The sequence below is a fragment of the Eumetopias jubatus genome, unplaced genomic scaffold (assembly GCF_037043125.1).
Source record: "Eumetopias jubatus isolate StellerSeaLion01/CBP00866 unplaced genomic scaffold, mEumJub1_p1.0 scaffold_12, whole genome shotgun sequence".
Classification (NCBI taxonomy): Eukaryota; Metazoa; Chordata; class Mammalia; order Carnivora; family Otariidae; genus Eumetopias; species Eumetopias jubatus.
The window spans coordinates 93,299,588-93,325,493 of NW_028274818.1; the positions used below are offsets into that span (position 1 = coordinate 93,299,588).

The following is a 25,906-nucleotide window of genomic DNA, read 5'->3' on the forward strand; positions in this document are numbered from 1 at the left end:
GGTGTTGTGAACAGGCAGTGAATCATGGAACACTACATCAAAAACTAATGATGTAATGGATGGTGATTAACATAACAATAAAAACTTTTAAAAAATGGATTAAGATCGGGGCGCCTGGGTGGCTCAGATGGTTAAGGGTCTGCCTTGGGCTCTGGTCGTGACGCCGGGGTCCTGGGATCGAGCCCCATGTCGGGCTCCCTGCTCAGAGGGTAGCCTGCTTCTCCCTCTCCCTCTCCCCCTCTCCCACTTGTGCTCTCTCTCTGTCTCAAATAAATAAAAATCTTTTTTAAAAAATAGTAGAAAATATCTGCAGATCTTATATCTGAAAAGGCGTTAATATCCAAAATATATGTGAAGAGCTCCTACAAGTCAACAACAAAAAACCCAAAAAACTAGATTTTAAAAATGGGCAAAAAGGGCACCTGGGTGGCTCAGTTGGTTAAGCGACTGCCTTCGGCTCAGGTCATGGTCCTGGAGTCCCGGGATCGAGTCCCGCATCGGGCTCCCTGCTCAGCGGGGAGTCTGCTTCTCCTTCTGACCCTCCCCCCTCTCATGTTCTCTCTCTCTATCTCATTCTCTCTCTCAAATAAATAAATAAATCTTTAAAAAAAATAAAAATAAAAATGGGCAAAGAATTTGAATAGACATTTCTCCAAAGACAATACACAAATGGCAAAATGCACATAAAAAGGTGTTCAGGGGCACCTGGATGGCTCAGTCAGTTGAGCATCTGGCTCTTGATTTTGGCTCAGGTCATGATCTCAGGGTCATGAGATCAAGCCCCACAATGGGCTCCATGCTCAGCATGGAGTCTGCTTGACATTCTTTCTCTCCCTTTCCATCTGGCCCTTACCTAATCACTTGCACTCTAAATAAATAAATAAATAAATAAATAAATAAATAAATAAAATATTTTTTCAAAAGGAAAAGATGCTCAACATCATTCATTAGGCAAATGCAAATTAAAACCACAAAGAGATATCACCACATATACAATGACTACCATAAAGAAGTAGAAAATAACAAGAGTTGGCACGGATGCAGAGGAATTGGAACCCTTCTGCCCTGTGGGTAGGAATGTAAAATGGTGCAGCCACTATGGAAAATAGTATGCCCTTCCTAAAAAAAAAAAAGAAAAAGAAAAAGAAAAACAGCATTACCATAGTGATCTAGCAATGCCACTTTGTGTACCTACCCAAAAGAATTGAAAGCAGAGTCTGGAAGGGATATTTGCACACCCATGTTTATAACAGCATTATTCACAATAGCCGAGGGGTAGAAAGCAACCCTAAGAGTCCACCAAAGGATGAATGGATACACAAAATGTGGTGTATACGTACACACTGGAATAGGATTCAGCCTTAGCAAGGAAGGAAACCGTGTCACCTGCTACAACATGGATGAATCTCGGGGACATGCTAAGCGAAATAAACAAGCCCCAAAAAGACAAATAGTACACGATTCCAATTATATGAGGTCCCTAAAGTTGTCAAACGCATAGAAACAGAAAGTAGAAGGGTGGCTGCCAGGGGCTGGGGGAGGGGGCACGGGAAGGTGTTGTTTAATGCATACTGAGTTTTCGTTTTGCAAGAAGAAAACATTCTGGAGATCTGTTGCACAACGATGTGAATATACTTCTTAACATGATTCAGCTGCACCCTGAGAAATGGCTAGATGGTTGAATTTTCTGTTATGTGTGTGTGTGTTTTTTACCACAATAAAAAGAAAAATTAAACGCTGTGGCAGGCCACCGGTTTGCAATCTCTCCTGTAGACAGTGCTTCCCCCCACCCACCCCCCCAGGGGCCGGGCACGCACCACTTGCTTGGACAACAAGGACCGTGGGGGAACTTGTCATGACAGGCTTGTCTTAAGCTCTCTTTTACTTCGTTCATTCGACAACACTTACCAGGCGAGCCAAGCTCCAGGCCCTGGAGCGACGGAGATGAGTGGGGAGCTCCCAGTCTGGGGGCGACAAGGACAGAAGCTGAATGCATGAAAAGATCGGCTTTGACGATACCAATTCAATGGGGTTACAGGACACAGGGTGACTGGGAGGGCGCGAGATTACAGGGAACGGACCGGAAGGGCTCTGAGAAGGGGAACTTCATCTGAGATCCCAGTGACAGAAGCCTGGGGGCCTGTAAGCATGTGCGAGAGCTCCAGGTGGAGGGAGAGGGAGGGTAGGGACCTGGAGGCAGAGGCAGGCCTGGCGGGTGTGCAGTGGGCAGGGGCAGGCAGGCCTGACTCGGGAGCTTCTGGCGGGAGGATGGCTCAAATGTTCTCAGCAGCCCTATGTGCAAGAAACAGATAAAGCCCAGTCTCCTATTGGCATAAATTTGCTTTGTGAATTCAAATGTATCATTCTCTTTTATGACCAAAAAAAAAAAAAATTAGAACAATAAACTGTATCTTCCTAGAGTCAACAGACACCCCTCAAACTCTTGTATTTGCCTCCACACATCCAATAGCTGCTGAATCTCTGAATTAGCTCCTTGGCATGATTTAAAAAACACTGATCTGCCTGGGCCCCGTCCCCCACTTGGCAGATGGGTGTACTGAGGCCCAGAGCAGGGAAGGAGCTCCAAGCAAGCCCAGGGCTGAGCAGGAGTTGGGTATGGAGGTGAGGGGTGCCTGACTCCCAGGTCAGGGGTCTTACTGGGGCATGGGACGACTCTGGGCCCTGCTTCCTCTATGGGGAGAACCTGCTCCCCAACCTTTGGGCAGTCTGGACATGGGTGTGGGGCCTGGGAGGGACAGCTGGGGGTCAAGCCAGTGCCTTGCTGGCTGGGCCGGGGGTGTCTGGGCACCCTGGCAGCAGTAGCCTCCTGCTCAGAGGACCATCCCCTCACTTGCTGCTGGGCGTCCAAGCCCCCTTAGCCCTCTCCCATGATCCTCCGGGCCTGGCTCCCCCGCCAGGGAATCTCTGCATCAGACAGCCCCCGTTGGTGTCTAATGCTTGCTCCCAGGAACTCCGGAGGAGCTGGACGGGTTCTCAGGCTCCAGTGCCACGGCAATCCTCCCACAGCCTGTGCGGTGGCTGCTAGGGTCCCAGCCCGGCCACCGACAGGCCGTGTGGTCTGGGGCAGGCCGTGAGCCTGGCTGGGAAGGACACGGCAGAGCCACTAAAGGGTCCTCAGTTTCTCTGGGTTTCCTAAGACTCCATCCTGGATCCACATGTAGGACTTCCTACCACAGCCATAGCTGCCCGAGCCGATTTTCTTATTAGTGCTCTTTAAAATGACTTCCTTTTTATTTTATTTATTTTTTATTTTTTAAGATTTTATTTTTATTTGAGAGAAAGCAAGAGAGAGCGAGAGAGAGCATGAGCTGGGGGAGAGGCAGAGGCAGAGAGAGAAGCAAACTCCCCGCGGAGCAGGGAGCCCGATGCGGGGCTCGATCCCCAGAACCCAGGATCATGACCTGAGCCAAAGGCAGACGTTTAACCGACTGAGCCACCCAGGCGCCCCAAAATGACTTTCTTTTTAAACTGAAATTCATTTCCAAGACAAAGAAATGGAAAACCAGTGTTGCTTGCCCTAAGTTAAAACAAACCCAGCCAAACCAAATCAAATTATATTCCATAGAGCTGCCTGCTCGGGGCGCCGAGCTTGAGGTTTTCTCCCTCTGTGGGGGGGGAAGGCAGAGCAGCGAGGGTTTCACGGTGTCAAAGGGCAGCACCCAAAAGAGCCTCTGTCTGTAACCAGAATCATTGAGAAGAAAACGACTTTGTCTCCCCAGGGGATTTAAGGCGAGTTCATGCTGCCTCTGCACGAAGTGGCACATCTATGGCACATCCGGACTGTGGCGACCACCCGTCTCCTTCAGAGTCCTGGCACGTGGAGGATTCCTAGCTGTGTGACCTTGGGCGGGTCACTCAACCTCTCTGTGCCCACTTTCCCCATCTGTAAAATAAAGTTGGTAACAGTACCCACCTCACAGGATTAAAGCAGTTAAACACAGAAGCTCCCCCCCGCCACCCCAGGGCAGAGATGGAAGAGAATGAGGTAAAGGGAGAGGAATGGACGGCTCAGGAGCACCTGGGAGCCCCCCTGCTCTCAGTCCCTCACAGCCCCAGCCAGCCTCACCCTCAGGCTCCCCTGCATGTGCCCTCCCTCCTGTCCCTCATCCCCAAGCCCCCTGAGCCCCTCCCTGCTCTGGCCAGGCTGCTTGATTGACTTCTCGCACCAACCCTGTGAGGGAGCTCGCTCATCAGGCCCAGTCCACAGAAGGGGGCACTGAGGCCCAAAAAGGGGACATGATTCCTCTGTCTCTGTGTGCACCACACAGAGGGTAGGAGGAAGACGCAGGGGATTCTGGGCTCCCCCACCCCCATCCAGCCCCAGCCCCCCCCCCACGCATTATCTCTAGGCCGCAGCAGCTGAGCCTCCCAGTATCTCTCTAATCCCCCAAATTTCCGGTTCCCCAAAGACAACTCAGGATGTGGGGAGGGAGGGGCAGGGAGAGGAGGAGGGAGACAGAGAATGAGAGAGAGATCACAGAGAGAGACAGAAGGCCACAGAGAGATGAGAGAGACAGAGACACCGAGAGGACAGAGACGATCAGAGACAGAGAGACAGATGAGAGACAGCGCTCCTGAGACAGATGAGCAACAGAGGGAGACAGGCAGAGATGGGGAGACACTGGTGGAGAGAGAGAGCCAGAAAGGGGAGGGGTGCCGCAGAGACACAGACCCGCAGGGAGACGTGAGCGGAGGCCAAGATTCTGAGGCTGAGGCAAAACTGAAAGTGGCAAGTGGGAGAGGGAGTCAGTCGGTGTCGGGTGGGAGGCACGAGGTGTTGGGGGCATCCGGAAACAGAAAGGAAACTGGTGAGTGTGGGAGCCAGGTGGGAGAGGGTGAGGAAAGCTCAGAGGCCCGCTCAGGTGCACAGGGAGGCAGCTGGGGACAGGGACCCAGACACGCCCCCAGAGGGGCCCAGGGGAAGGAGACCAGAAGCCCCACTTCCCCCTCTTTCTTGGAGCCCCCACGGGGCCACAGATGCTGCACGCGTGCACCCACTGGGCTCATGAAGCCCTGTGTCCTCGAGAAAAGGGACTGTGTTCAGGCCCAGCCCCTGCAGCCCCAGAGCCAGCAACCCCTGGAGATGTCCAGCTGGTGTGCTCTGAGTGGACTCAGCTGCCCACCCTGCTCAGGGACAGAGGAGGCACTTGGGAGTAGGGGTAGCCTGGCTGCTCAGGTAGGGAGCGCCAACACCCTGCTTGGTCTGGCCACCTGCCCTCTGTGAGCCTCAGCTTCCTCATTTGTCCAAGGGTGGTCATGAGAAGAACGTATGCAGGGTCACGGTGAGGGTCAAACATATGTGAAGTGTGTGGCATGGCGTGGCATACATAGGTGCCTGAAGGTGGGCCTGTTGAAGTCGATGCTCCACAGCATCCTGTCTAGATGAGTCAGGGCCCTTTCATTTGCAAATGACAGAAACCCAGCTGGATGGAGCTGAGCCAAGTGAAGGAAGCATGTTAATAAACTCAAATAACTGAACAGTTCTTGGGTGGATCCAGTTTCAGGCACAAATGGATCCAGGACCTCAACCCACATTCCCAAGAACCTGTCTCGCCGACATGGCACTGCTCACCTCTATGCTGCCTTCTCTCTCTTGGGTGCCCTTCCCATGGTGGTCTCTGGCAGCTCCAGGCTCATGTCCTCCCTGTTGACTGGTCCCAGAAGACAGACAGACAGACAGACAGACAGAGAGAGCCTTATTTCCCAGAGTTCTCGCAAAAGTCCCTGTGCAGAGCACAATTTACTCTGTGAAATTTCTCTTTTGGTTTGACTCTTTGTTTTCTCCTTTTGGTAAAAGTCTCACTTTTAACCAGAACATAGCCTCCCTTCCCCCACCCCAAAGTAGGCTGTGCTTCCATAAATAACTGTGGAATGTGCTGTGGGACCTTAAGCAAATCACTTAACCTCCCTGAACCTGTTTTCTTTTCTGCAAGGAGGGCTCCTCATACCTTACACAGACAGGAGTGTAGTGAGACTCACTGAAATGATGAGTGTGACACAAGTGCGTCTCAACAGCCGTCCTCCTTTCTATCAGCAACAGCCCCGAAGTTTGGGAGCCTTCCCACCTCCAGTGCCTCAGAATTGGGGGTGCAGCATATGACACAGGCCGAAGTCAGCCAGCACACGGCATTGTCCCGGCCAGCACCTGGTTCAGGGAGTCACGTGCCCCAAGCTAGGGCAGTTAGAGTAGTGTAGGGCTTTTGCTGGAGATGCTCAGACAGCACGCTCCCCAGGCTGGGAACCCAGAAGCACCTGGTCTCTGGAGCTGCTAGAGCTGTCATGTGACCACACAACGGGAGCCTACAAATGGAGGCGTTAGAGAAAGGAGGGCTGAAGAGAAGCTAGAAGGTGGTGATAATATTCAGGCCTCTGACTCCAGCCACCCCTGATCGTTTCCTACCTTCTCAGCAACCAGGGATCCCCTCCTTCTATTTCTGGGGACGCCTTTTGGGGCTATGGACCTCAGAATGAGAAGGTTTTACAACTGAGGTCCAACATCCTCAAAGGTTCCCAAAGTTCAGAAATCTAGTGGCGGAGTCGGGACTAAAACGAAGTCTCCTCACTTGTATTCCTGTGCGCTTATCACCAAACGTGGTCCTCTTTCTGGAATCATTGCTTATCAGCTCCGAGACTAAGAATACCAAGTAAACGAAGCAGAAGTAAGGAAAACCTGGAGAGATTTTCCTGAAGGGATCAAAGCGGGGGAATGGGTTGCGGGGCACGCAAGAGGGAGGGGTGCCTGGGACAGATGGGCCACCTGCCTTAGAGTCTCCTCCGGGGTGTCTCTGAGAAGCAGTTAGAAGAGGTGGAGGGTGAGGGAACAGGTGAGTCTGGAGTTTTCTCACATGGGTTACTAGGTGCTCATCATTAGACCAGGGTGGCCTAATGGTGGTCACGATTTGGTGGACATGACAGCAGCCATGGTGATGTTAGAACTCTTTCTTCTGCAAGTGACAGACAGCCTGGCTCAAATTAGCCTAAGCACACACATAAAAAAGTCGATTGGCTCTTCAAGAAGTAATGGCTTCAGGAACACTGATCTGGGTGTTTAGGGGGGCGACCAGAATTCCACTTTTCTATTTCCATTTCTGTCCTCTGCTTGCCTCTGTGGTGCCTTGACGCACAGGTTTGCACAACGGAAGCCTGCAAACCCTGCAAGCAGAGACCTGCCCCACCCCCGGCCGCACGCCCAGGGCCTGAAGAGCTTCCCTTTGCCAGGAGTTCCACCCAAAGTCTTAGGAACGTGTCTCATTGGCCTGAATTGGGCCACGTGTTCCAATATCAACCAATTACTGGGCCAGGGGGTGGGAGATAACGGTTGGCCATCTTGGGTCTCGTGCGCATCCAATCCCAAGCATCCAAGCGAAGCCGTGGGAACAAATCCGATGGCGGCGCGGCATTGGAAGAAGGAATGGTTGCTAGGAAGGCGAAAACAAAAAATTCCCTCTTTGGAGGTTATAAGATGGTCTGCAGATTGCTAATAATAACTCCCCCCCCCCCCCGAAGTCAAAGAAGTTTGGGAAATACCAGATTAGGCGAAGAGAAACAGATTATTTTATCCCAGGATCTCTCCCCAGCCATGAACTTCCTACCGTGCGTTTCGTCTCTGCAAGGGAGAATGAGAGAACGCTGCTTTTCCCCGGCGCTCCCGACCACGGAATTCTTTCTTGAGAAGCTTCCCCCAGGATTCAGAGGCCACAAGATGCGTTTGGGGAAAAACAACACCGAACAGCACAAAGAGCCCAAGCCGTCACTGTCAGTGAGTCCTGGCCTGAGCGGCTGCTGCCGACACCTACCTTCGTTGGCTCAAGGATTGCTTTGGCCACCGGAAGGCAAAAGTTCTGGAGAATTAGGTGTGGGGACTCCTGGGCAGAGATGTGGAAGTACCCCCTCTCCCTCCCCAGGACGGCCTGGCCTACACCCACGTGCTCTGGTATCACCCACATGCTCTGGCTGGCTCCCACCGTGCTGTCACAGGACCGTGCCCCAGGGCCCAATAGTAACTGGCTTTATAATGCACCCTTGTTGGACGCCTTCTTCTTCCTGTCTCACTCCCCTACGCCTCTGCTAGTGTTTTGGGATCACCTCCCAAATAAACCACTTGCACTAGGACTCTCACCTCAAGGACTGCCTCCGAGAGAACCCAAATCAGGAGAGCTGTTGCCTAGCGATGGCTTCTAGAAGCACCCAGATGTCTCCCCCAGCGATTCCAGAGAACACTCTCTCTTATCACTACATCGATCTTTCCTCCGACAACAGACTTCAAGAAAAAAAAATTTATTTCTGCTCCCCAGCTTCCAGGAGATTCTTTCCACTGGCCACCCCGGTGGGCCCAGATACCCCAGCCCCGGCCCCATAGACATTGCATTGACTGTCTGTCCTGCCTGGCTCATCGACTGGTGGAAGGAAAGCCACATGTTCTTGCTGGTCCAAGAAGCAAAAATGGGAAGGTGCTTCGTGCCTCAGGGAATGCCCCTATCCCCAGTCCACCAAGAAATGGACCGGAGTCACCTTGGACTTCCCCTTGCCTCACAATGCAGGGCTGTCACCACGCCTCTTGCTTCGGCCTCTCGAGCATCTCATTCTACCACCTCTCTCCATTGTCCCTCCTTCTTTAGCCAGCCTACCACCACCTTTCCTGTACATATTCCCAACAGCCTTCTCTCTGCTCCCACCTCAGGGCCTTCGCACATGCTGCTCCTGAGGCTGGAACATCATATGCAACTCACCCACTTGGCCCAGACAGATCCGTGACTCTCAGCCTGCTTACAGTCTCTTAAAACGACCCTAACCCCTGCCCCCACCCATGCCCTCCTTGAGCCTTGGCCTCTATTATGAAATCGCTCAGATATGCAAACACTTAAGAGAATAATATTTCAGACACTTGCAAACCCAACCCTGCTTAAGATTAAGACAGTACACATAGCGCCGAGGCCTTCCTGAATGCCTCCCCAGCCATTCCGCATACTCTGCCGCATGGTTGCCTCTCCCCTGGACTTGGTATTCCTCGTCGCTTTGCCTATCTCGCGTACGTGTGTATCCTTGAACCAGATAATACCCGTTTTCAGGCTTTCAACTTCATATAAATAAAACAAGTTGTTTTCCTTTTCTCACTCCATATTCCCTTGGTGATGTTTATCTGCGCTGACAGGTGCTCCCCCGGCGCGCTCACTTTTACTTGCTGGGGCGCCTCCACCCACAGTGTGACTGGGCTATAAGTGCTCCACCCAGTCTCCCAGTGATGGCCTCTGTCCGCCCTTGCCCATCGCCATCGCCAAGGCCAAGGCCGCCCCAGCCTCTGGGACCCGCCCCCTCAGCCCGTGGGCTATTCACTCAGGGTTTATACCCAGGAATTTGCTAGGTAAAGGGACCCACCATCTCCAGCCTTACTGATGCTGCTAGATTGTTCTCCAAGGTGCTTGTACGAACATACCTTTTGATAAACTTTCTGTTCCTTCTGTGCCCAAGCACAAAGGTGCCTCTTCCCTTGTCTGTTTCTTCCAAATAATCTCTGCCTGCTGACGTCCAGCCTGTCCAGCCCTCTCCCCAGGCCTCCCTCCCCTACTTCTCCAATTGGGCCTTTGCAAGCCTCCCTTGGAGAGCAGCCGGCACTTTGGACGACCAGCCAGAGCAAGGACGTAGGCAGCAGGGACTCCAGAGGCCAACAGCTGCGGATGGAATCCCGGATTTACCACTCTGGCTGTGTACCTTTGAGCAAATCGCTTCTCTCTGGGCCCGTTTCCCCACCTGTGAATGGGGATACCCCCAGTAAACTGCTCAGAGGGGAATGGCAGTGATTAAATGAGATAAGCATGGAAACATGGCGGATGCTTGAAGATAAGTTGTTACTATTGCCTTTGAAGCCCACAGAGGACGCCGACAACTCTGTGCATTACTCTGGGCTACTTTGTTGTATGCAACAGAACCCCAAGTCAAGCCGGTTGAAGACAACTGGGAATTTATTGGCCCACGTAACTGGGAAGCTGGAGGGGGTGTCTCGCTTCAGGTGTGCCTGGATCCAGGAATTTGGACTCCAACAGGAAGCTGGCCCTGTCCACCTCTGGACCATTCTTTCCTCCACATCGCCTTCATTCTCGGGCAGGCTCTCCAAGTAGGGGCTCTAGGAATATATTCTTCCAGCTTACCAACTGCCATGAACAAGAAGAGCTTCGCCTTCCAGACATTTCCTGCCCAAATCCCAGGGCCGGTCCTCAGGGGCCCGGGTTAGGTTACATGCCCAGAGCAGAGCCAGTCACAGTGACCGAGGCATCCACCAGAAGCTGCTCAAAGTGTGGTTCTCGTAACAGAGCTGTCAGAAGCCTCTGTAGCTCTTTTGAAACGCAGGCTCTCAGGCCCCATCCCAGACCTACTCATTCGGAATCTGCATTTTAGCCAGACCTCCAAGGGAATCATCTGCACACCAGGGTCAGGAAAGGCTGCACTGCACATTACCTTTCAGTTGCCTGGGGTCCAGTCCATCCCCTTGTTTTAAAGATGGAAAAACTGAGGGCAGGGCGGGGCAGGGGGAAGCAGTCTTGTTCTAGGCATCCACCTGGCACCCGGGGCTCCCCCCGGCCCTGCCCTCCCATCATCCCAGCCGTGTCCATGGACTGTCTCATGGGGGGATGCACCGAAGCCCAGAAGTGGCAGCTTAGGTCGGACTTGCCTCACGCCGGAGTGCCAGAGCTGTGTCCCTGCCACCGTTAGGCCACTCCCAGTACCTGGTCAGGACCTTCCAGAGCGCAGCGGCCCCGGGGTGGGGGATGGAGACCCCTAGACACACACACAGGCTCGTGCGCACACACACACACACACACACACTCCCACACGGGCGCTCGGGCACAGCCCCCCCCTCACACGGACTCCCACCCACCAGGCCCCGCAAAAGCAAGAGCGTTACAGACCACGTCAGCCTTTATTCTACTGCAGAATAGGGCTGGGGCCGGGGTAGTTCATTCTCAGCTGCGTCAGAAGGTGCAGTGTTGGGGGCACACAGGCTGGACCCCAAAGTGACAATAAGTTAGGGGGGAGAGTCTCAGACGGATGTCAGGCTGGAGTCAGGGCGGGGGCCACTGGGACCCCCCCAGAGTCCTGCCGGCTACCCAACTCGGGGCTCCCAGGCGAGGTTGGTTCCAGGACAGGCATGGCTTCGCGCTGAAATGAGAGGGCAGGGGAAGGGAGGGGTTGTGAAGTCAGGAGGTCAGCGGGGCTCAGAGGGCTCCCCGAAGGAGTTGGAGGATAGGGCTGAGGGGGGGCAGGGTGGGGCGGGCAGGGCCTCTCACCGGACCCTCAGTTAAGCCTCTACAGATTCTCATAATCTGGAGCTCCCTCTTCCTCTTCGTCGTCTTCATCCTCCACCTTCTGGGAGCTCAGGATGGCTGGGAGGGGAGGGAGGGAGGTCTTCAGCTCACAGACCGTCCCTGTCCCCCCTTCCCCGACGGCCCTCACCCCGCAGGCTCCCAGAGATTCCGCCGCCCCCGCCCCCCCATCCCCTCTCCCAGCCCAGCACACACCAGGCTCGGTCTTAGCCATGGGCGGCAGCTCCTGGGACACGTTCACATACTCCCGGCTCCCATCTGCAGGGGGCAGAGCAGAAAGGGGGGGGGGGGCAGCCACGTGGAGGGTGAGAGAGCAGGACGCTCAGGAAGAGGGCCACGGCAGGGTGAGGGAGGGTAGGGGGGGACCCCAGCGGGCACCAGCCACTCACCCAGAGACACGTCTGCACTCTCCTCGCTCTCTAGGACGTTCACATAATCCTCTCCCGACTCCACTGCAGGAGAAGCAGGGCCCCCAGCACCGTCACCCAGGGCCCGCCTAAGCACAGACCCCCACGGCGTCCCAGCCCCAGACCCCCCCCCCCAGATCCCAGAGGCCGCCCCACAGCCAGCCCCAGGGGGGCCCACAGAGGCCTTGGTGACAGCGCGAAGTAGGGCAACCTGGCCAGAGCTGATGAGAGGGAGTGAGACCGTGGGAGGGGGCGGATGGCAGGCCCCGGCGTGTCCCCCAGGAGAGCGGCTCGGTGCCGAGGCTCGGGGTGGCACCGCGAGTCCCAGGTGCTGTTGCCCCCTGGCCCTGTCAGCACCTGTCGCCGCGGGCGCCATCTTGGCCTTTAATGCGCACTTGTTTCTCCACGAGGGAGGCTGTGGACGAGGCAGGCTTTGGAGCCAGAGGGCCCAGGTTCAAGTCCAGCTCCGGCGCTCGCAGTCGTGTAACCTTACACGAGATACCTAACGCCTCTGGGCCTCGGTGTTCTCATCAGGAAGAGAGGGTGGGCGACGGCCCCCGCCTCCCAGGGCTGTTGTGAGAACTAACGCAGAGAGTATCGAAACGGGGCCTGTCCTACGGTAAGTGCCGCTGAGTGTCTGTTAAATAAATAATCCCTCCTGTCGTACAGTCGGGACAACCAAGGCGCAGGAGGGGGAGGGATGGGCTCAACAGCACCCGGGCGTCGCGGGGCTTAATAAGTTAACACACGAAGCGCTCTCAGGAGGGCAGGTGGTCGGCCCCCGACAACATTAGCTCTTACCCTGATGCCGCCTCCTGAGCTGGAGGGAGGGACGATGAATCCATGAATGGAAAGAAGCACTAGCACAGATGGCAGTGGGTGCCCGAGCGGGCAGAGGGTACGGGGAACGAGGAGAGGGACGGAAAACCAGACATGGAAGGCAGCCTCTAACGGGCAGCGTGAGACCAACACGAAGGGAGAAAAGCCGCTCAAAGGAAACCGAAATGATGCCGGAAGCAGAAGAAAACTTCCCAACCCCCCAGCCCGACCCCGCCGCGCGCAGAAGACCGGCTATAATCAATATCCTCGGAGAGCGACAAGCTGCAGCGGCGTCCGTGAAACCAGACAGGAGGCTCTGAGAAAGGAACCCCAGAGACCGAGAAAGAGCTTCCGGTGGGAGAGACAAGACAAGAGAGTCCAAGAGAAGAGTGAAGTCCAAGAAAGCGCGCAGGCAGTGAAAGGGAAAGACATGGAAAGGGGACGGAAAAAGGGAGGAACTCAGAGGAGTTGAGCAGAAGTCAACCCTGAGGGATAGGTGTTGGAGAGAGAGAGAGAGAGAGAGAGAGGAGAGACGGTGGGGGGGCGGCAGGTGTCAGGGGAACCACGGGGCAGGGAAGCACAGAGGGGTCGCGCCCAGACTCGGGAACGGCCAGCTCACTGGAGAAGGCGCTGTCTCGGAGGCCGGGGTTGCTGGGCACAGAAGCCGGTGGGACAGCGCTGCTGGGGGCTGGCGTGCTATCGGGAAGCACCTCCCTGAGGGGCAGCCGGGGGGGGGGGGCGGGTCAGCGAGGGCCCTGGGCCACGGCCTCCAGCCCCCCCCGACCCCCTCCCCCACCTCCTGGGGCCTGGCCACTCACAGGTAGCCCTCGTTGTGATAGTCCTCCTCTTCCTCCTCCTCGTCCTCACAGACGGGCTCTGGGGTAGCGACACGGTGATCAACAGGGCCCGGGCCAGGCCCCAGCCTCCCCGCAAGCAGGGCCCCCGGGGCCCCCGACGTACCCTCGTTCTCATAGCTTGCCACACTGTTGGCTTCGGAGAGCGAGCGAGAGGGAAGCTGAGTCAGCTCGGGTGGGATCCATCCTCTGCCCAGCCCCAGCCCCCTGAGCCCTGGCTCCGCACTTACCACCCTCTGAGTCCTGCCGGGAAGACGGCATGTGGTGGGGCTGGGGGGACCTCCTGGCAGTCAAAGGTCAGAGGTCATGCCCGGGTGGGGCTCTGGGGCAAGAGGGGTGGCAACCGGGAAAAAAGACACCCCCGCCCGGCCAATCTACAGAGGTGAGGGGGGAAGGAGGGGGGGATTTGGAAGGGGGGATGCTACTTACGGGATAGGGAGCAGGTCCGGCTGGCTCAGGGATGGGTAGGAGGTGACAGGAGCGTAGGAGGTGGCTGATGGCCAGGGCACGACTGTGGCTGAGGACACAGGACCAGGCTCAAGGAATGGGTCCAGACATGTCGCGCCTGTCCTCACGGAGGCCTCGATGGACAGACTAACCCCATGAACCGTCCCATGCCCTGGACAGGCCCGAGGACACCCATCTCCCTCCCCGTCCCCAGCTCAGGTCGAGGCCATGTGGGCAGCCACTGGGGCGGGGGGACCCTGAACAAAGGCACACGTTCTCTCACACACCAGGGGACCCTCCAGGTACTCACGAGGCCGTTTGAGCACGATGCTGCTTGGGGTCAGGCTGGAAGGAGAGACACAGCTTGGTCAGAGCCCAGAGATGCCCCCCGCTCCCGTCCCCATCCCCGGGGCCACACAGGGCCCACGGGCCACTCACCTATCAGAGGCCGCCGTGTCATAAGAGCCTGGGGAAGAGAAGCCGGTGAGGCAGGACGAGAGGTGACAGGGGAGAGGGCGGGAGTGCAGGGCCCTCGGGTCCCAGACGCGCAGGGTAGAGTTAGGGACGGCTAAGAGGGAGCGAGGGGTTGAGGAGGGCCGGAGACCCCTGCAGGTGCACCGCGGGCAGCCCCCCCCACTCACCGGGCAGCTCCCGGCAGCGGACACACAGCGCTCCGGCCAGCAGAGGCAGCAGCAGGAGGCCCAGCACGCAGGGGATGAGGACGACGGCCTCCATCTGCGGGGGGAGAGCTCGGCCACGCCGCCTGCCCTCAAGGGCCGAGCCGCCGCACGCGCACGGAGAGGGCTGGGCCAGCAGGGGCGCAGAAGCCCAGTGGGCACCAGCCTGGAAGTCGGCGATGGGGGGCAGCTACGCCCTCCTTGGGCCCTCCCTGGGCCCCCTCCCCTTGCTGGACGGCACCGGGGGCGGGGGGAGGGTGGTCAGCGCTGGCTGGGGAAGACCGGGGATCCCAGGGCAGTCCGGCCAGGCTCTGGGCCACCGGTCACCCCTGCGCAGCCCCTGCGCAGCCCCTGCGCCCCAGCCCTACCTGCCCCTCGGCTAGGCGCCTGCTGTTCCCCAGCGCCTGCCCGCCTGCGGCAGGAAACTGTGGTGAGCCCGGGCGAGGGCAGGAAATCATCGGGCTCGCCGGCTGCGCCCGCCCCCTTCCCACCCCCACCCAGCCAGTGGGGAGGGGGAGGAAGAGGCCTGAGGAGCCACCCCCAAGGCCCTCATGAGGGGTCTGCTGCCCTCCAGGACAAGGAGCAACTCCCACCAGGAGAAGGAGGGCAAGACACTTAGAGGCCAGCCAACAGCCACAGCCTCCACAGCCACAGCTCCAGGCGGCAGCCAGGAGGGAGGCCCTGCCTCTGGGAATCCTTGGCGGCGGGGGGGGGGGGGGGGTGCGATGCAGGGCAGTGCCCACCCCACCTTACCCTAGCTGGCCTGCCAAGAGGGGCGGGCTCCAGGGGAACACGGGCGTGACTCACAGTCATACTGAGCCAGCTCCCTCCACACTCTTGTTCGCCCGGCCCAGGAGGACAGGGATTTGCCCAAGGTCCCACAGGAGCAACCTCACAGCCCCGGGAGTCCTGGGGCTAGGGAGGGGGCATCCCCAGCAGTCTACCAGTCAGAGGTCAGTAACACCCAGAGAGACTCAGGCAGGCACTCAGACTCTGGCTACAAATTTTATTCAGTTACAAATAGCACCAAGCCCCTGGGGCTGCTCCAGGGGAGGGGAACCCCTCTCCCGGACCCACCGCCCCCCCCCGCCCCCCCCGCCCTTGGCTGCTGTCTGTGTAGTGTGGGAGCTGGAACGTGGCCCAAGGCCACTCCTAGAAGCTGGGCCAGGCCAAGGGTTTGGGCCTGGGCTCCTTCCAGGTGGGCCCAGGGCCAGCCGTGGTAGGTATGCAGGCTGGCAAGCGACGGCCCCTCAGATGAGCACACTGGACACGGGGACCCGGGTGGAGCGGCCTCGCTGGGGCACCACGATTCGGTCGTCTGTGGGCCCTGCCTCACGCAGCAGACCTGCCCAGGGGAGAGGTCAGAGCCAGGGCTGGATGGACAGAGAGACACAAAGCCAGGGAGGGGACCGAGAGGCAGTGGAAAGTGGATGGGGCAGCAGAGCCACCAGAATTGGGGGCATGGTGGGACGTCAGCTCGGTGGACAGGCAGACCCAAAGCTGACTGGAATAAGGGCTGTGGGCTGAGAGAGGCCGGGGACACAGGCCGGGACAGACAGACAGACGGACAAGCCAGTTGTATCGTGAAGTCGGGTGGGGAGCCACGGGTGGACAAAGGGAAAGCCCCACTGACCCTGCACATGCAGCTGGGCCCGCCGGCGGTCCCCCTCGATGAAGATGGCGGTGCCCAGGAAGGCGGCCCCGCCCAGAGCCCCGATGAAGGCGCAGAGCATGAGTGAGAACTGCAGGGCCCGGAACTCGGACAAGAAGGAGGGCGGCCAGCTCCGGCGGAGGCGGTCGGAGATCTGCAGGGAGACGAGAAAAGGAAAGTCAGGAGCATGAGTCACGGCGAGGGAGCCCCCGAGCTCCAGAAGAACAAAGAAGTCAGGGACCAACAGAGAGGGGTGGTCTGGAGGACCAGGGAAAGCCCCACGGCCTCACTGTGGAACATGCAAAGACAAAACGCGGCCTGCCTGGCTGACGGCCCAAGGTGAGGGGGGAGTGGGGCCTGGCACAAAGCACAGACACCTCACTGGGGTCAGTCCTTCCTGCTAAGGCAGCCCCAGCTCAGGCCGGGGGCCGGTGCCAGGAATGCAGGGTCCCCCGATCCCCACCCCAGGCCCACCCGAGGGGTAGTGCTCACCAGGCCAATGAGGTAGGGGCTCCCAGCATCGCCCAACAGGTGGGACAGCACGATCTGGAAGGCCTCGGCAGTGGAACGTCGTGTGGGGATCACCACGTACTGGGGAGAGGAGGGGGCAGAGCGCAAGGACGGGGCCAGAGGGAACCCCAGCTCAGGGGTGTGAATGGGGTGAAGGCCCAGACTACAGGCCCATCTGGGGCTGACTCTGAAGTCAGTCTGGGTTTGGGTTTTGGAAAAAGGGGTAAAGGCTACAATGAAGGCAAGCGAGGCCTCCTGCCCCCACTTCTTGCTCCCGTCAGCCTTTGGGCTAACCCTGCAGTGACCCACGTACTCACCAACAGGATGTCAGCTACAATGGCCCAGTTCATGGACAGCAGTGTCTCTCCAATAAAGATGAAAATCTGGGGGGTTGGAGGAGAAGACCGGGGTGGGGGGGAGGGGGGTTGTCTCATCACAAGAAGAGCGAACACATGGAGGGTATACTGTGTACTAGGCCCAACTATTCACTCATTTAATTTAATTCTCAGAACACCCCTGTGAGACAAAGCTATTATTCCTATTTGACCGATGATGAAACTGCGCACAGAGAGGTTAACTTGCTGCCCAATGTCACACAGCTGGGAAGAGCCAGAGCTAAGATTCAAAACCAGGCATTCTGGTTCAAGTTGTCTCCAAACCACTACCCTGGTTGACCCCCAGTCTTGCCCCAGTGCACCCCAGTCCTACCCCAGTGCACGCCAGACCCAGAACACCCCCTTTGACAGCTGCTGGCTACTCACATAGGTGGCCACGATGCTACCACGGGCACAGGCAAGGGACAGGAAGAGGAAGGGCGCGGAGCCCAAGAGGCCAGCAGCACAGACCAGTGGGTCAGCCCGGGGGTTGGAACGGCGGAGGCGGCGACTGATCTCCACGCCCAGGCCCACACCCAGGACCCCGGTCAGGCAGGTGATGAGCCCAAAGATGAGGCTGGGGGCAGGGGGAGGGGCATGGGGGCCAGTCCCTCTGCCTGCAAAGCCCCCTCGCCTCACCCCCACAGCCTGGAGAAGAAGATGGTCCATCCCAGCCACCCGCACAACTCAGGTCTATTCAAGGATCCCATGGGTCATAGAGCTCCGAGGAGAAGAAATCAGCCCATCCATCACCTATTTCCCAGCCCAGGAAACTGACATTGGGAGAGGAAGTAGCCTGAGTCTGAATCAACGACTCTCTCCACTCCATCCCCTGCCACCTGCAGGCCACCTAGCCTCACCCCCATCTGGTACCTGTCAGAGGAAGAGCAGGAGTCTCCAGGAAGGCAGGGTGGGGTCTCCCCCAAGACCACACGAGAACGCAGCAAGAACGCAGGAGCCCAAAGAGCCAGCGAGCCCGTGACAAAGGCCACAGCCGTGAAGCCAAGGGAAGAGAGGATGAAACTAGGACTGCAGACAGTTGGGAGAGAGGAAGTCAGACTGACACTCCTGAGGTGTCAGGGTAGGGGACCTCTCTTCTCCCTCCCTGGCTTATTTTAGTAAGGTCAGGACCCTGGGTATGGAAGCCATCTTGGCTCCCCCGGATCTGGGCCTGTAATTCAAGCAGCTGCCACAAGGGGGCAGTGGTGACTGAATGCCTGGCCTTGGGGGGCCCATCAGCAGACAGAAAACAGAGACCAACCACTCTCCTGTAAACCTCAAACCCAAAAGCAGGGCCTCCCCCCAGGGGACCTCAGATGTTGGGCTAGAATGGAACTAAACTCACTTTCTTGCCAGAGCCCTCAGATCTGCCCACCAGGAGGTGGGGCTGAGGGGTGGGGAGTCCAAGTGGCGCTCCACCGCTCCCCTTGGTGGCTCCCGTACTACCAGGAACAGCAGTAGAACAGCCACCACCCCTAGACCTGGAGTCACCTGGGGAAAGAGTGGGCTTCAGGACAGGCACAGACAGTGACACACTGAACCCCTGGGGCTGGGAGAAAGTGACGGTGTATAACTCGGGCCCCAAGGCCACAAATCCCCGGCAGCTGTCTGCTCACGGGCACTGAGCCTGCATTCCGAGGGAGGGGCAAATGCCACCAAAGGCCCCTGTTTCTGCAAGCCTAACTGCTCCCTCTTTGGTAACAGCACCCTAATTTCCTTTTGGGAAACTACTCCTCCCACTTCTCTTAATCCATGTAGTTCAAACAGGGCGGGGCTTGTAGGCCAGACTTGGCCAACGAGTCATGTTAACCTCCCTGGCCTCCGTGATTGATTCAATGGCGGGCATGTGACCCACGTTCATCTAATCAGATACCATCCAGGACTATTGCTCAAGGATCCAGGGTGCCGAAGTTTCTAAACGGGAAGGTAAACACATGGAGATTTCACTTGCTTGAGAATGAAATTAATACAGAGGAAAGTGGAGCTGAGAAAAAGGATGATTGAATTCCCGTGACGAAGTGGGAGTCCTGGATCCAGCTTTACCTGAAGCTCACCCTGGGACTCCATTACAAGAGCCATCAGAGTCCCATTTGGGGGCTTACAGTTTTACGGGGCACCTGTCTCCCACAACCAAGAGTTCTGTCTAGCACATGGCTTCATGGTGAGGGCAGCCAGGCTTCCTACACAGGCTTGGCAGAGTGAACACTGCCTTAAAAAGGGGGGGTGTCTGAAGGTAAGAAAGGGAGAATCAGTGAGAACATTGCTGACCTTCCCCCAGGCTGTGTCCACACTCACCCGCAGAGCCCAGTGCCAGTCCCCGGCCACATCCTTGACTTTGGAGCCTGCAATGTAACCCAGACCACTGGGGAGAGGGGATGGGAGAGGAGAGGGGACAGCCGGTCAGTCCTGCCCCACGCCAGGTCCTTCTGCCTCCCGTGCCCCGCCCTCCGCCCCCCACCCCCCGCTAGGCCCAAGGCCCACTCACCTGCCCACCGGGATAGCAAAGTAGAACACACTGAGCATCCGGCTCCGCTGGTCTGCCACGAAGAGGTCAGCGATGAGGGTGGGTGCGATGGTGGAGTAACTGGCCTCCCCAACCCCCACCAGGCCCCGGGTCAGGAGGAGCAGCCAGAATCGCTGGGAAACGAAACATGGGGGAGGTGGCACCCCACCCTGCAGCCAGCCTCCCAGCTTCCCTTGCCAGCCAGCTCTGGAGAGGCGGCAGGGATGGTGGGGGAGGCCTGAGCTTGACAGACCTGAGCCTGAATCCTGGCTCCACTACTTACTAGCTGTGACTTTGGGAAAGCAACTTAACCTCTCTGAGCCTGATTCCTCATCTGCAAAAGGGGGAAAATAATAACTTGCTCACATAACTATCGCCAGGATTGGACATTACAAGTTCTATTCAATACGCTGCACCCAGCAGGTGCAAAATAAATCTTAACTTCTATCACGCAGGCCACCCCAGTGGTGAATAAGGATCTTAGGCAGAGGTTTATTTGGCTACCAAAGACGCCTGAGGCTAAGGACAGGGTAGGATCACCCAAGGAGAGTATGTGTGTAGTGCCTGCAGCTAGGGACAGACTTCCAGGGCAGAGAGTAGGAACAGACAGAGGAGGGCGCAAAGAAGCAATAGCCGGGGAGGCAGGAGGAAAACCAGAAGAGTGGCATACGCGGCATCACTGAAGTCAGAAGAGAGTTTCCAGAAGGAAGAAGTGGGTCAATAGAGCCAGAGGCTCCTAGGAGATCTAGCAAGAGCAGGATTAGAAAGTAGGAGCTACATTTAGCAACCAAAAGATCGCTGTTGACTTTGGCAATGGAGTGGTGGGGGCAGGTTGGCCGGCAGTGCTCCGGGGTGAGTGGGAGGAGAGGAAGTGCAAGCAAAGTGAGAGCCTCTCCCTGGCTGCTCCTTCACCCAGACTGGAGCTGGGTCAGGGGGCGTCTTGTGGGAAGTCTGACGAGGAAGGAGAAGAGGGAGAAGAGACAATCCAGGTAAGGTCTTTTCCGTGGTACAGAACTGTGAGTGTTGAGGTGTGCTGTGGAAGGAGTCAATGGTCGGGGGAAAGGGGGGTGAGGGACAAAAGAATGTTCTAGAAGAACAGGGGAGAGGATGGGGTAGACAGATTAACTCAGGCAAGCAGGGGATATAGGGTGGCACGGACCCAGGGAGGTACAGAAGTTCCCCAGGCCCAGTCTGCAATGACTCCAAAGAGCAGCAGCAAAGACTGATGGGTAGTGGGGGGGGGGGCGGAAGCAGGAGCCAGCATGGGGCCTCACCTCTCTGGGGATGAAGGACGACCCCAGTGTCACCAAGGACCAGAAGGCAATGCCCCCGCACATGAGATACTTCCGATTGTACCTGTCACCCAGGTAGCCAAACACAGGTGCCAACACCATGTAACTGGAGATGAACACTGAGGGGAAGCAGAGAGTCACAGTCCAGCCCCAGGACCCCTGGCCCACCCTGACCCCAGCTCAAGGAGGGCAAGGGGGCCAGGATTAACTCCCAACCCTGAAACTATCAGAGCTTCCAGCCAGAGAAGTCCAGCCCCATCTTTGGCATCTTTCAAACCTTCCATCGTGGAATGAATGGCTGACCCGTCACTTCCTCCCACCCAGCCAAGAACAAAATCCAAACTCCGGACCATGGCCCGTGAGGCACTACCTGATCTAGCCCCTTCCTACCTCTCCAATCTTGTGCTCACCCACTCCCCCTTCTCTGCATCCCAGTGGCCCCACTGCCAAGCCCAATACCATCTTCAGACTTTTGGCACCCACTGTCCTCCCGCCTGGAACATTTCTCCTCTCGCCTGAGTGTCAAAGAACCTTCAGGTTCCAGCTCAGATACCTTCCCAACCCCCACGTACTCAATCTCTCTTTATCACAATTACTGTTTTCTTTTACAAAATACTCCCACCAAAAAATAATCTCATTATTAGTTTAGGTTTTTAAGGACTGGTGCCCTGTCATTCCCGGCAGAATGTCAGCTCCATGAAGACAAGGGCCTAGCCTGTATTGGTCACGGCTGTGTTTCCATCACTGAACACACGGCATCGCACAAAACAGTTGCTCGGTAAACATGTGTTGAATGAAAAAGCGAATGGCACTGCCAAAGACTTACTTCTCCTCTAACTCAACAACTTCTTAAAGCTTTGCAGACCTTGATCTACGATCCCATTCTCGTTCCTCTAGACTTTATCTTAAATACCTTGAGGTCCTTTTTCTGGTCTGGGGCAGAGCAAAGAACCCTTCGAGATCTTATCTCAAACTCCTCTCCTCTCACTTGTGTGACTCCGGGCAAGCCTGAACTCTTCTCTAAGCCTCAGTTTCTCTATAAAAATGGAGACAGTACTATTTTTTCTATAAAATAATACCACCACCAACTCTTTGGCTGATGGAAGGATTAGATGGGCGTAAGAGGTCTTGGCCAAGTTCTGTGCATGTTATCACCTCTTCCTCCAGGGCCTGGCACAGAGTAAGTGCTCAGAAATGTTCAAGAAGTAAAGGAAGGAAAAGAGGATTTGGTCTTGGCTTTGCCTCTCCCATAAATCCCAAGGTTTCGAACAAGTAAAATTCAACTCTCCCCATTCCAGACACCCCCTACTGCCATTATTTATCGGGTGTCTACCATGCTCCTGACACAGTACCATACACTTTACAGGCATTAATTAATTTGCATATAATCCTCACATCAGCCCTCTGAGGTGCTCTGGGTTACTACTAGTTCCATCTCACTGACAAGGAAAGTGAGGCTTAGAGAGATTGAGGGCCTCGCCTAACATCACACTGAGTAAGTGGAAAGCTGAGATTTAAACCCAGGTCTGTCTGAACCATTACACTAAACTGACTGCCTTTTAAAATGTGGTATCCTAACTGAACAGGACAGCCCAGAGCAGAATAAGGGCCATCTCCCCGCTCCACTAAGTCTGGCCACCCAACCTCTATTAACGAGGCCCCAGGCATGCCGGCATGTAACCCCATTTGGGGCGGAAAAGGAAGAAAAGTTACTGTGCCCGAAAGGGACCTCCACTCACCGGTCTGGATGAGGCCAGAGCTGCTGTCTCCGATGTCGAAGAACTGCTCAATGTCTGGAAGAACGCCTGGGAAGAAGACTCGGGATGGGCTCGGCGAGGCAGCCCCACCTCCGGGACCCCTCCTCCCTTCCCCTAGTCTGACGTCCCTCCCAGCAGTCAGTACCAGCCACCGTGAAGCGGTCCATGTAGTTGAGGAGGTTGATGTAGCACAGCACCGCCACTATGAGAGCCGAACGGCCCGCAGACAAGCCGGTGATGCGCTGCAGCCCCTCCCCGTCCGGGACCTCGGGATCCTCGGACTTCGAGTTCCCCAGGGACCCCGGTAACCCCGGGGTGCCGGGCAATGGCCTGTCGTCCGTGTCATCCGCCTGGCTGAGGAAGGGCGCGGTGTCGGACCCGGACATGGTCCCCGGTCCTACCGACGATCCCACCTGCGAGGGGAGGAGGCTGGAGAAAGGAGGATGGAGGGAACCCAGGCGAGGGAGGTGCGCCCAGACACCCGCAGGCGCTTGCCCGGAAGCACGGAGCACGGCTGGTATGGAACCCGGGCCCTGCCTGTCATGCCTCCCCGTCCCTGCAGACACAGCGCGCGGCGAGGGACGCCGGGGACAGGAGCGGGGTGGGGAGGGCCGACCCCCCCCTTCCCAGGCTGAGGCCTCCCCTCACCCCTGGTAGGAGCCCGCTGCAACCACGGTCGCTCAGCCCCGCAGCCGCACCACGGCCGCCGCCATGTTGTCCCGGAGCCGGTCATGTGACGCTGGAGCCCCGGGGGCCGACACCACTTCCGGCAAGCCCTCGACACGTGACAGCCGCCCGACTACGGAGGCACTGAGGCACGGAGGCGCGGCGGGCCCCCCCCCGCCCCGCTCCCCCGTCACGTGACTGCGGCCGGTCGCCAGGGCAACCGGGGAAGGTCCCACACCTGCTCCTGCTCCGCCTGCGTTCCCGCAGGGAGTCGCGGTAAGCCGGTGCAGTCGCCAAGCCCTCCGAATCTCCGCTTTATTATCTGCAGCTCCCACTGGGCACACTTTTTTTTTTTTAACATTTTATTTATTTGACAGAGAGAGACACAGCGAGAGAGGGAACACAAGCAGGGGGAGTGGGAGAGGGAGAAGCAGGCTTCCCGCAGAGCAGGGAGCCCGACGTGGGGCTCGATCCCAGGACGCAGGGATCATGACCTGAGCCGAAGGCAGTTGCTTAACGACTGAGCCACCCACTGGGCACACTTCTTATCAAACGAGATCAAACGAGATAATGGAATCGTAAAAGGTTCTGGAAGTAGTTTATCTCCAGAAATGCCAACGATCAGTTCTCGCTCTCGGCGATTACCCTTCCTCGGTGTCGGGTTTGGGGTTCAAACACGCTCAGGAAGCGTTGAATGAATGGATGTTGAACAGCGGCCTCTGGAACGGCCCCGTCCCTATGATTCGGATTCCCCAAGCCAGCTGCCTGTCAACTTCTGGGCTTTCCCCTGGACACTGCAGGGAGGGTCCCAGACCCCACACGCCCCGTCTGGACCTGGTTTTCCTCCCCTCCGACGGAGACTGAAGCCCTTGCGCCCTCTAGTGGTCTCCTCTGGGATTCTCCTAGTTGCGGGACTGGACTCCGAGACCACAGAGCCTTGGCACCAAAGGATAGCTTGGAGTGGTTCTTCAGTGCCCCCCGCTCCAATCTCCAAGCTACAATAATAACCGTACACTCGAAATAAAATTAATATACTTCCGGGGCACCTGGGTGGCTCAGTTGGTTAAGCGTCTGCTTTCAGCTCGGGTCATGATCCCAGAATGCTGGGATCGAGCCCCGCATCAGGCTCCCTGCCCAGCAGGGAGCCTGTTTCTCCCTCTCCCTCTGCTGCCCCCCCCCGCCTGTGCTCTCTCCCTCTCGCTCTCTCTCTAATAAATAAATAACATCTGTTATTCATTTGTTTGAGAGACAGCGAGAGTGAAAGAGAGAGAGCACGAGCAGGGGGCGGGGGCATAGGGAGAGGGAGAAGCAGGCTCTCCACTGAGCAGGGAGCCTGAGCGGGGCTGGATCCCAGGACCCTGGGACCGTGACCTGAACTGAAGGCAGACGCTTAACCAACTAAGCCACCCAGGTACCCAATAAATAAAATCTTTTAAAAAAGAAATAAAGGCAAATATTTTGACGCTAATTGGTTTTGCCAGATGGGAAAAATATTTAGGTCTTCTCTGGGGACAGGTGTTTTTTTCAGTCTGATGGATCTCTTGAATAAAATTCCTTTAAGATCAGATAAATAAATATGTCTGTACAGGTCTGTTGGTTTAAACTGGAGCCCAACTTTTGTTCTACTTGCTGTGGTTTATGACACAAAAGGATATGTGGAATTTCTTAGGGAAAAGAATAGTTCACCTATGACCAGTGCCACAAAAAAACACATCTGACTTACGGGTATGACAAGGACTGATAACAGGGCCACTGGACTAGGTCAGGGAGGTTGAGAATCTCACTGAGGAAGTGGTCCTTGAGCTCAGATGTGGGGGAGGGGCAACCACTGACTTCCCGGGAGGCAGTGGACGGCCTGTGCAAAGGCCCTGCCACAGAAGGAAACATAATGAGCACGAGAATCTGAAAGGAGGGCAGTGTGGAGAAGAGCGAGGGGAGGGACGCCAGCCCAGCAGCAGGCAGGGGCCAGCCTGGGCCCAGGCCTAGCACGTTAGGGGCTTCCTTCATTTTAAAATCTGACTTGCGGGGCGCCTGGGTGGCTCAGTCAGTTAAGCGTCTGACTCTTGATTTAGGCTCAGGTTGTGATCTCAGGGTCATGGGATCGAGCCTCATGTCAGGCTCTGTGCTAGCAGGTAGTCTGCTTGAGAGTCTCTCTCTCTCTCTCTCTCTCCCACTCCCACTCTCCCTCTGCCCATCCCTGCCCTGTGCGTGTGCACTCTCTCTCTCAAATAAATAAATCTGAAAAAAAATAAAAATAAACTCCAATTTGCGTTTGAGAAGATCCCTCTGGCTGCACTGTACTTGGGTTGAGGGGCCCCAGGGGGCTGTGGCCCTGGACCAGGCTGCAGGCAGCAGCAGCGGCTTGCCCCGGGGTGGGATACAGAAAGGGAAGTGAACCCCTTTCAGAGCCATCTGGGGCATCTGAGTTGGGTGGGTGATGGAGTGGATATGGGGATTAAGAGGCATTGGACACCGAGCTAGGGATCCTTGAGAAGAACAAGATACAGTATTTGTTTCTAAGGAGCTTACAGTCTAGTAGGGGAAACAGAGACCAATGGGTGGAAGAGTGTGCTGAGCCAGGCCCCTATCCCGGGCTGAGCTGGGATGCAC

At 56.8% G+C, this 25,906-nt stretch overlaps 2 protein-coding genes and 1 long non-coding RNA gene across 7 annotated transcripts; all 3 read right to left on the reverse strand.

Moving 5' to 3' along the window:
- Nucleotides 1-3,271: 3,271 nt before the first annotated feature.
- Nucleotides 3,272-7,503, reverse strand: LOC114214381 (uncharacterized). Its single transcript, XR_015769547.1, has 4 exons — nt 6,783-7,503; nt 6,001-6,652; nt 5,594-5,672; nt 3,272-3,904 (listed from the first exon to the last, which is right to left on the reverse strand). It is a non-coding gene; the product is annotated as an uncharacterized LOC114214381 (long non-coding RNA).
- A 3,414-nt stretch (nt 7,504-10,917) lies between these two features.
- Nucleotides 10,918-14,971, reverse strand: LAT (linker for activation of T cells). Of its 2 annotated transcripts, XM_028110000.2 has the most exons (12): nt 14,508-14,970; nt 14,305-14,332; nt 14,177-14,211; nt 13,849-13,936; nt 13,650-13,702; nt 13,526-13,555; nt 13,384-13,441; nt 13,185-13,279; nt 11,729-11,791; nt 11,535-11,597; nt 11,304-11,399; nt 10,918-11,175 (listed from the first exon to the last, which is right to left on the reverse strand). In XM_028110000.2, exons 1-11 carry the CDS (start codon nt 14,599-14,601, stop codon nt 11,323-11,325), a joined length of 684 nt encoding a protein of 227 aa, XP_027965801.2. In that variant the 5' UTR covers nt 14,602-14,970; the 3' UTR covers nt 10,918-11,175; nt 11,304-11,322. The 2 variants fall into 2 exon arrangements, with proteins under 2 accessions (XP_027965801.2, XP_027965800.2); XM_028109999.2 differs by having other exon boundaries at nt 13,384-13,555; nt 14,508-14,971.
- Nucleotides 14,972-15,638: 667 nt separating this feature from the next.
- On the reverse strand, nt 15,639-23,360 carry SPNS1 (SPNS lysolipid transporter 1, lysophospholipid). Of its 4 annotated transcripts, none has more exons than XM_028109965.2 (13): nt 23,279-23,360; nt 22,776-23,059; nt 22,613-22,678; nt 20,856-20,992; nt 19,564-19,715; nt 19,374-19,440; nt 18,424-18,569; nt 17,952-18,107; nt 17,466-17,655; nt 17,022-17,087; nt 16,687-16,785; nt 16,177-16,348; nt 15,639-15,888 (listed from the first exon to the last, which is right to left on the reverse strand). In XM_028109965.2, the coding sequence occupies exons 2-13, from the start codon at nt 23,014-23,016 to the stop codon at nt 15,794-15,796; spliced, it is 1,587 nt and encodes a 528-aa protein (XP_027965766.1). In that variant the 5' UTR covers nt 23,017-23,059; nt 23,279-23,360; the 3' UTR covers nt 15,639-15,793. The 4 variants fall into 4 exon arrangements, with proteins under 4 accessions (XP_027965766.1, XP_027965765.1, XP_027965769.1 ...); XM_028109964.2 differs by having other exon boundaries at nt 22,776-23,043; nt 23,279-23,358; XM_028109968.2 differs by having other exon boundaries at nt 22,776-22,980; nt 23,279-23,352.
- Between the last annotated feature and the right edge of the window lie 2,546 nt (nt 23,361-25,906).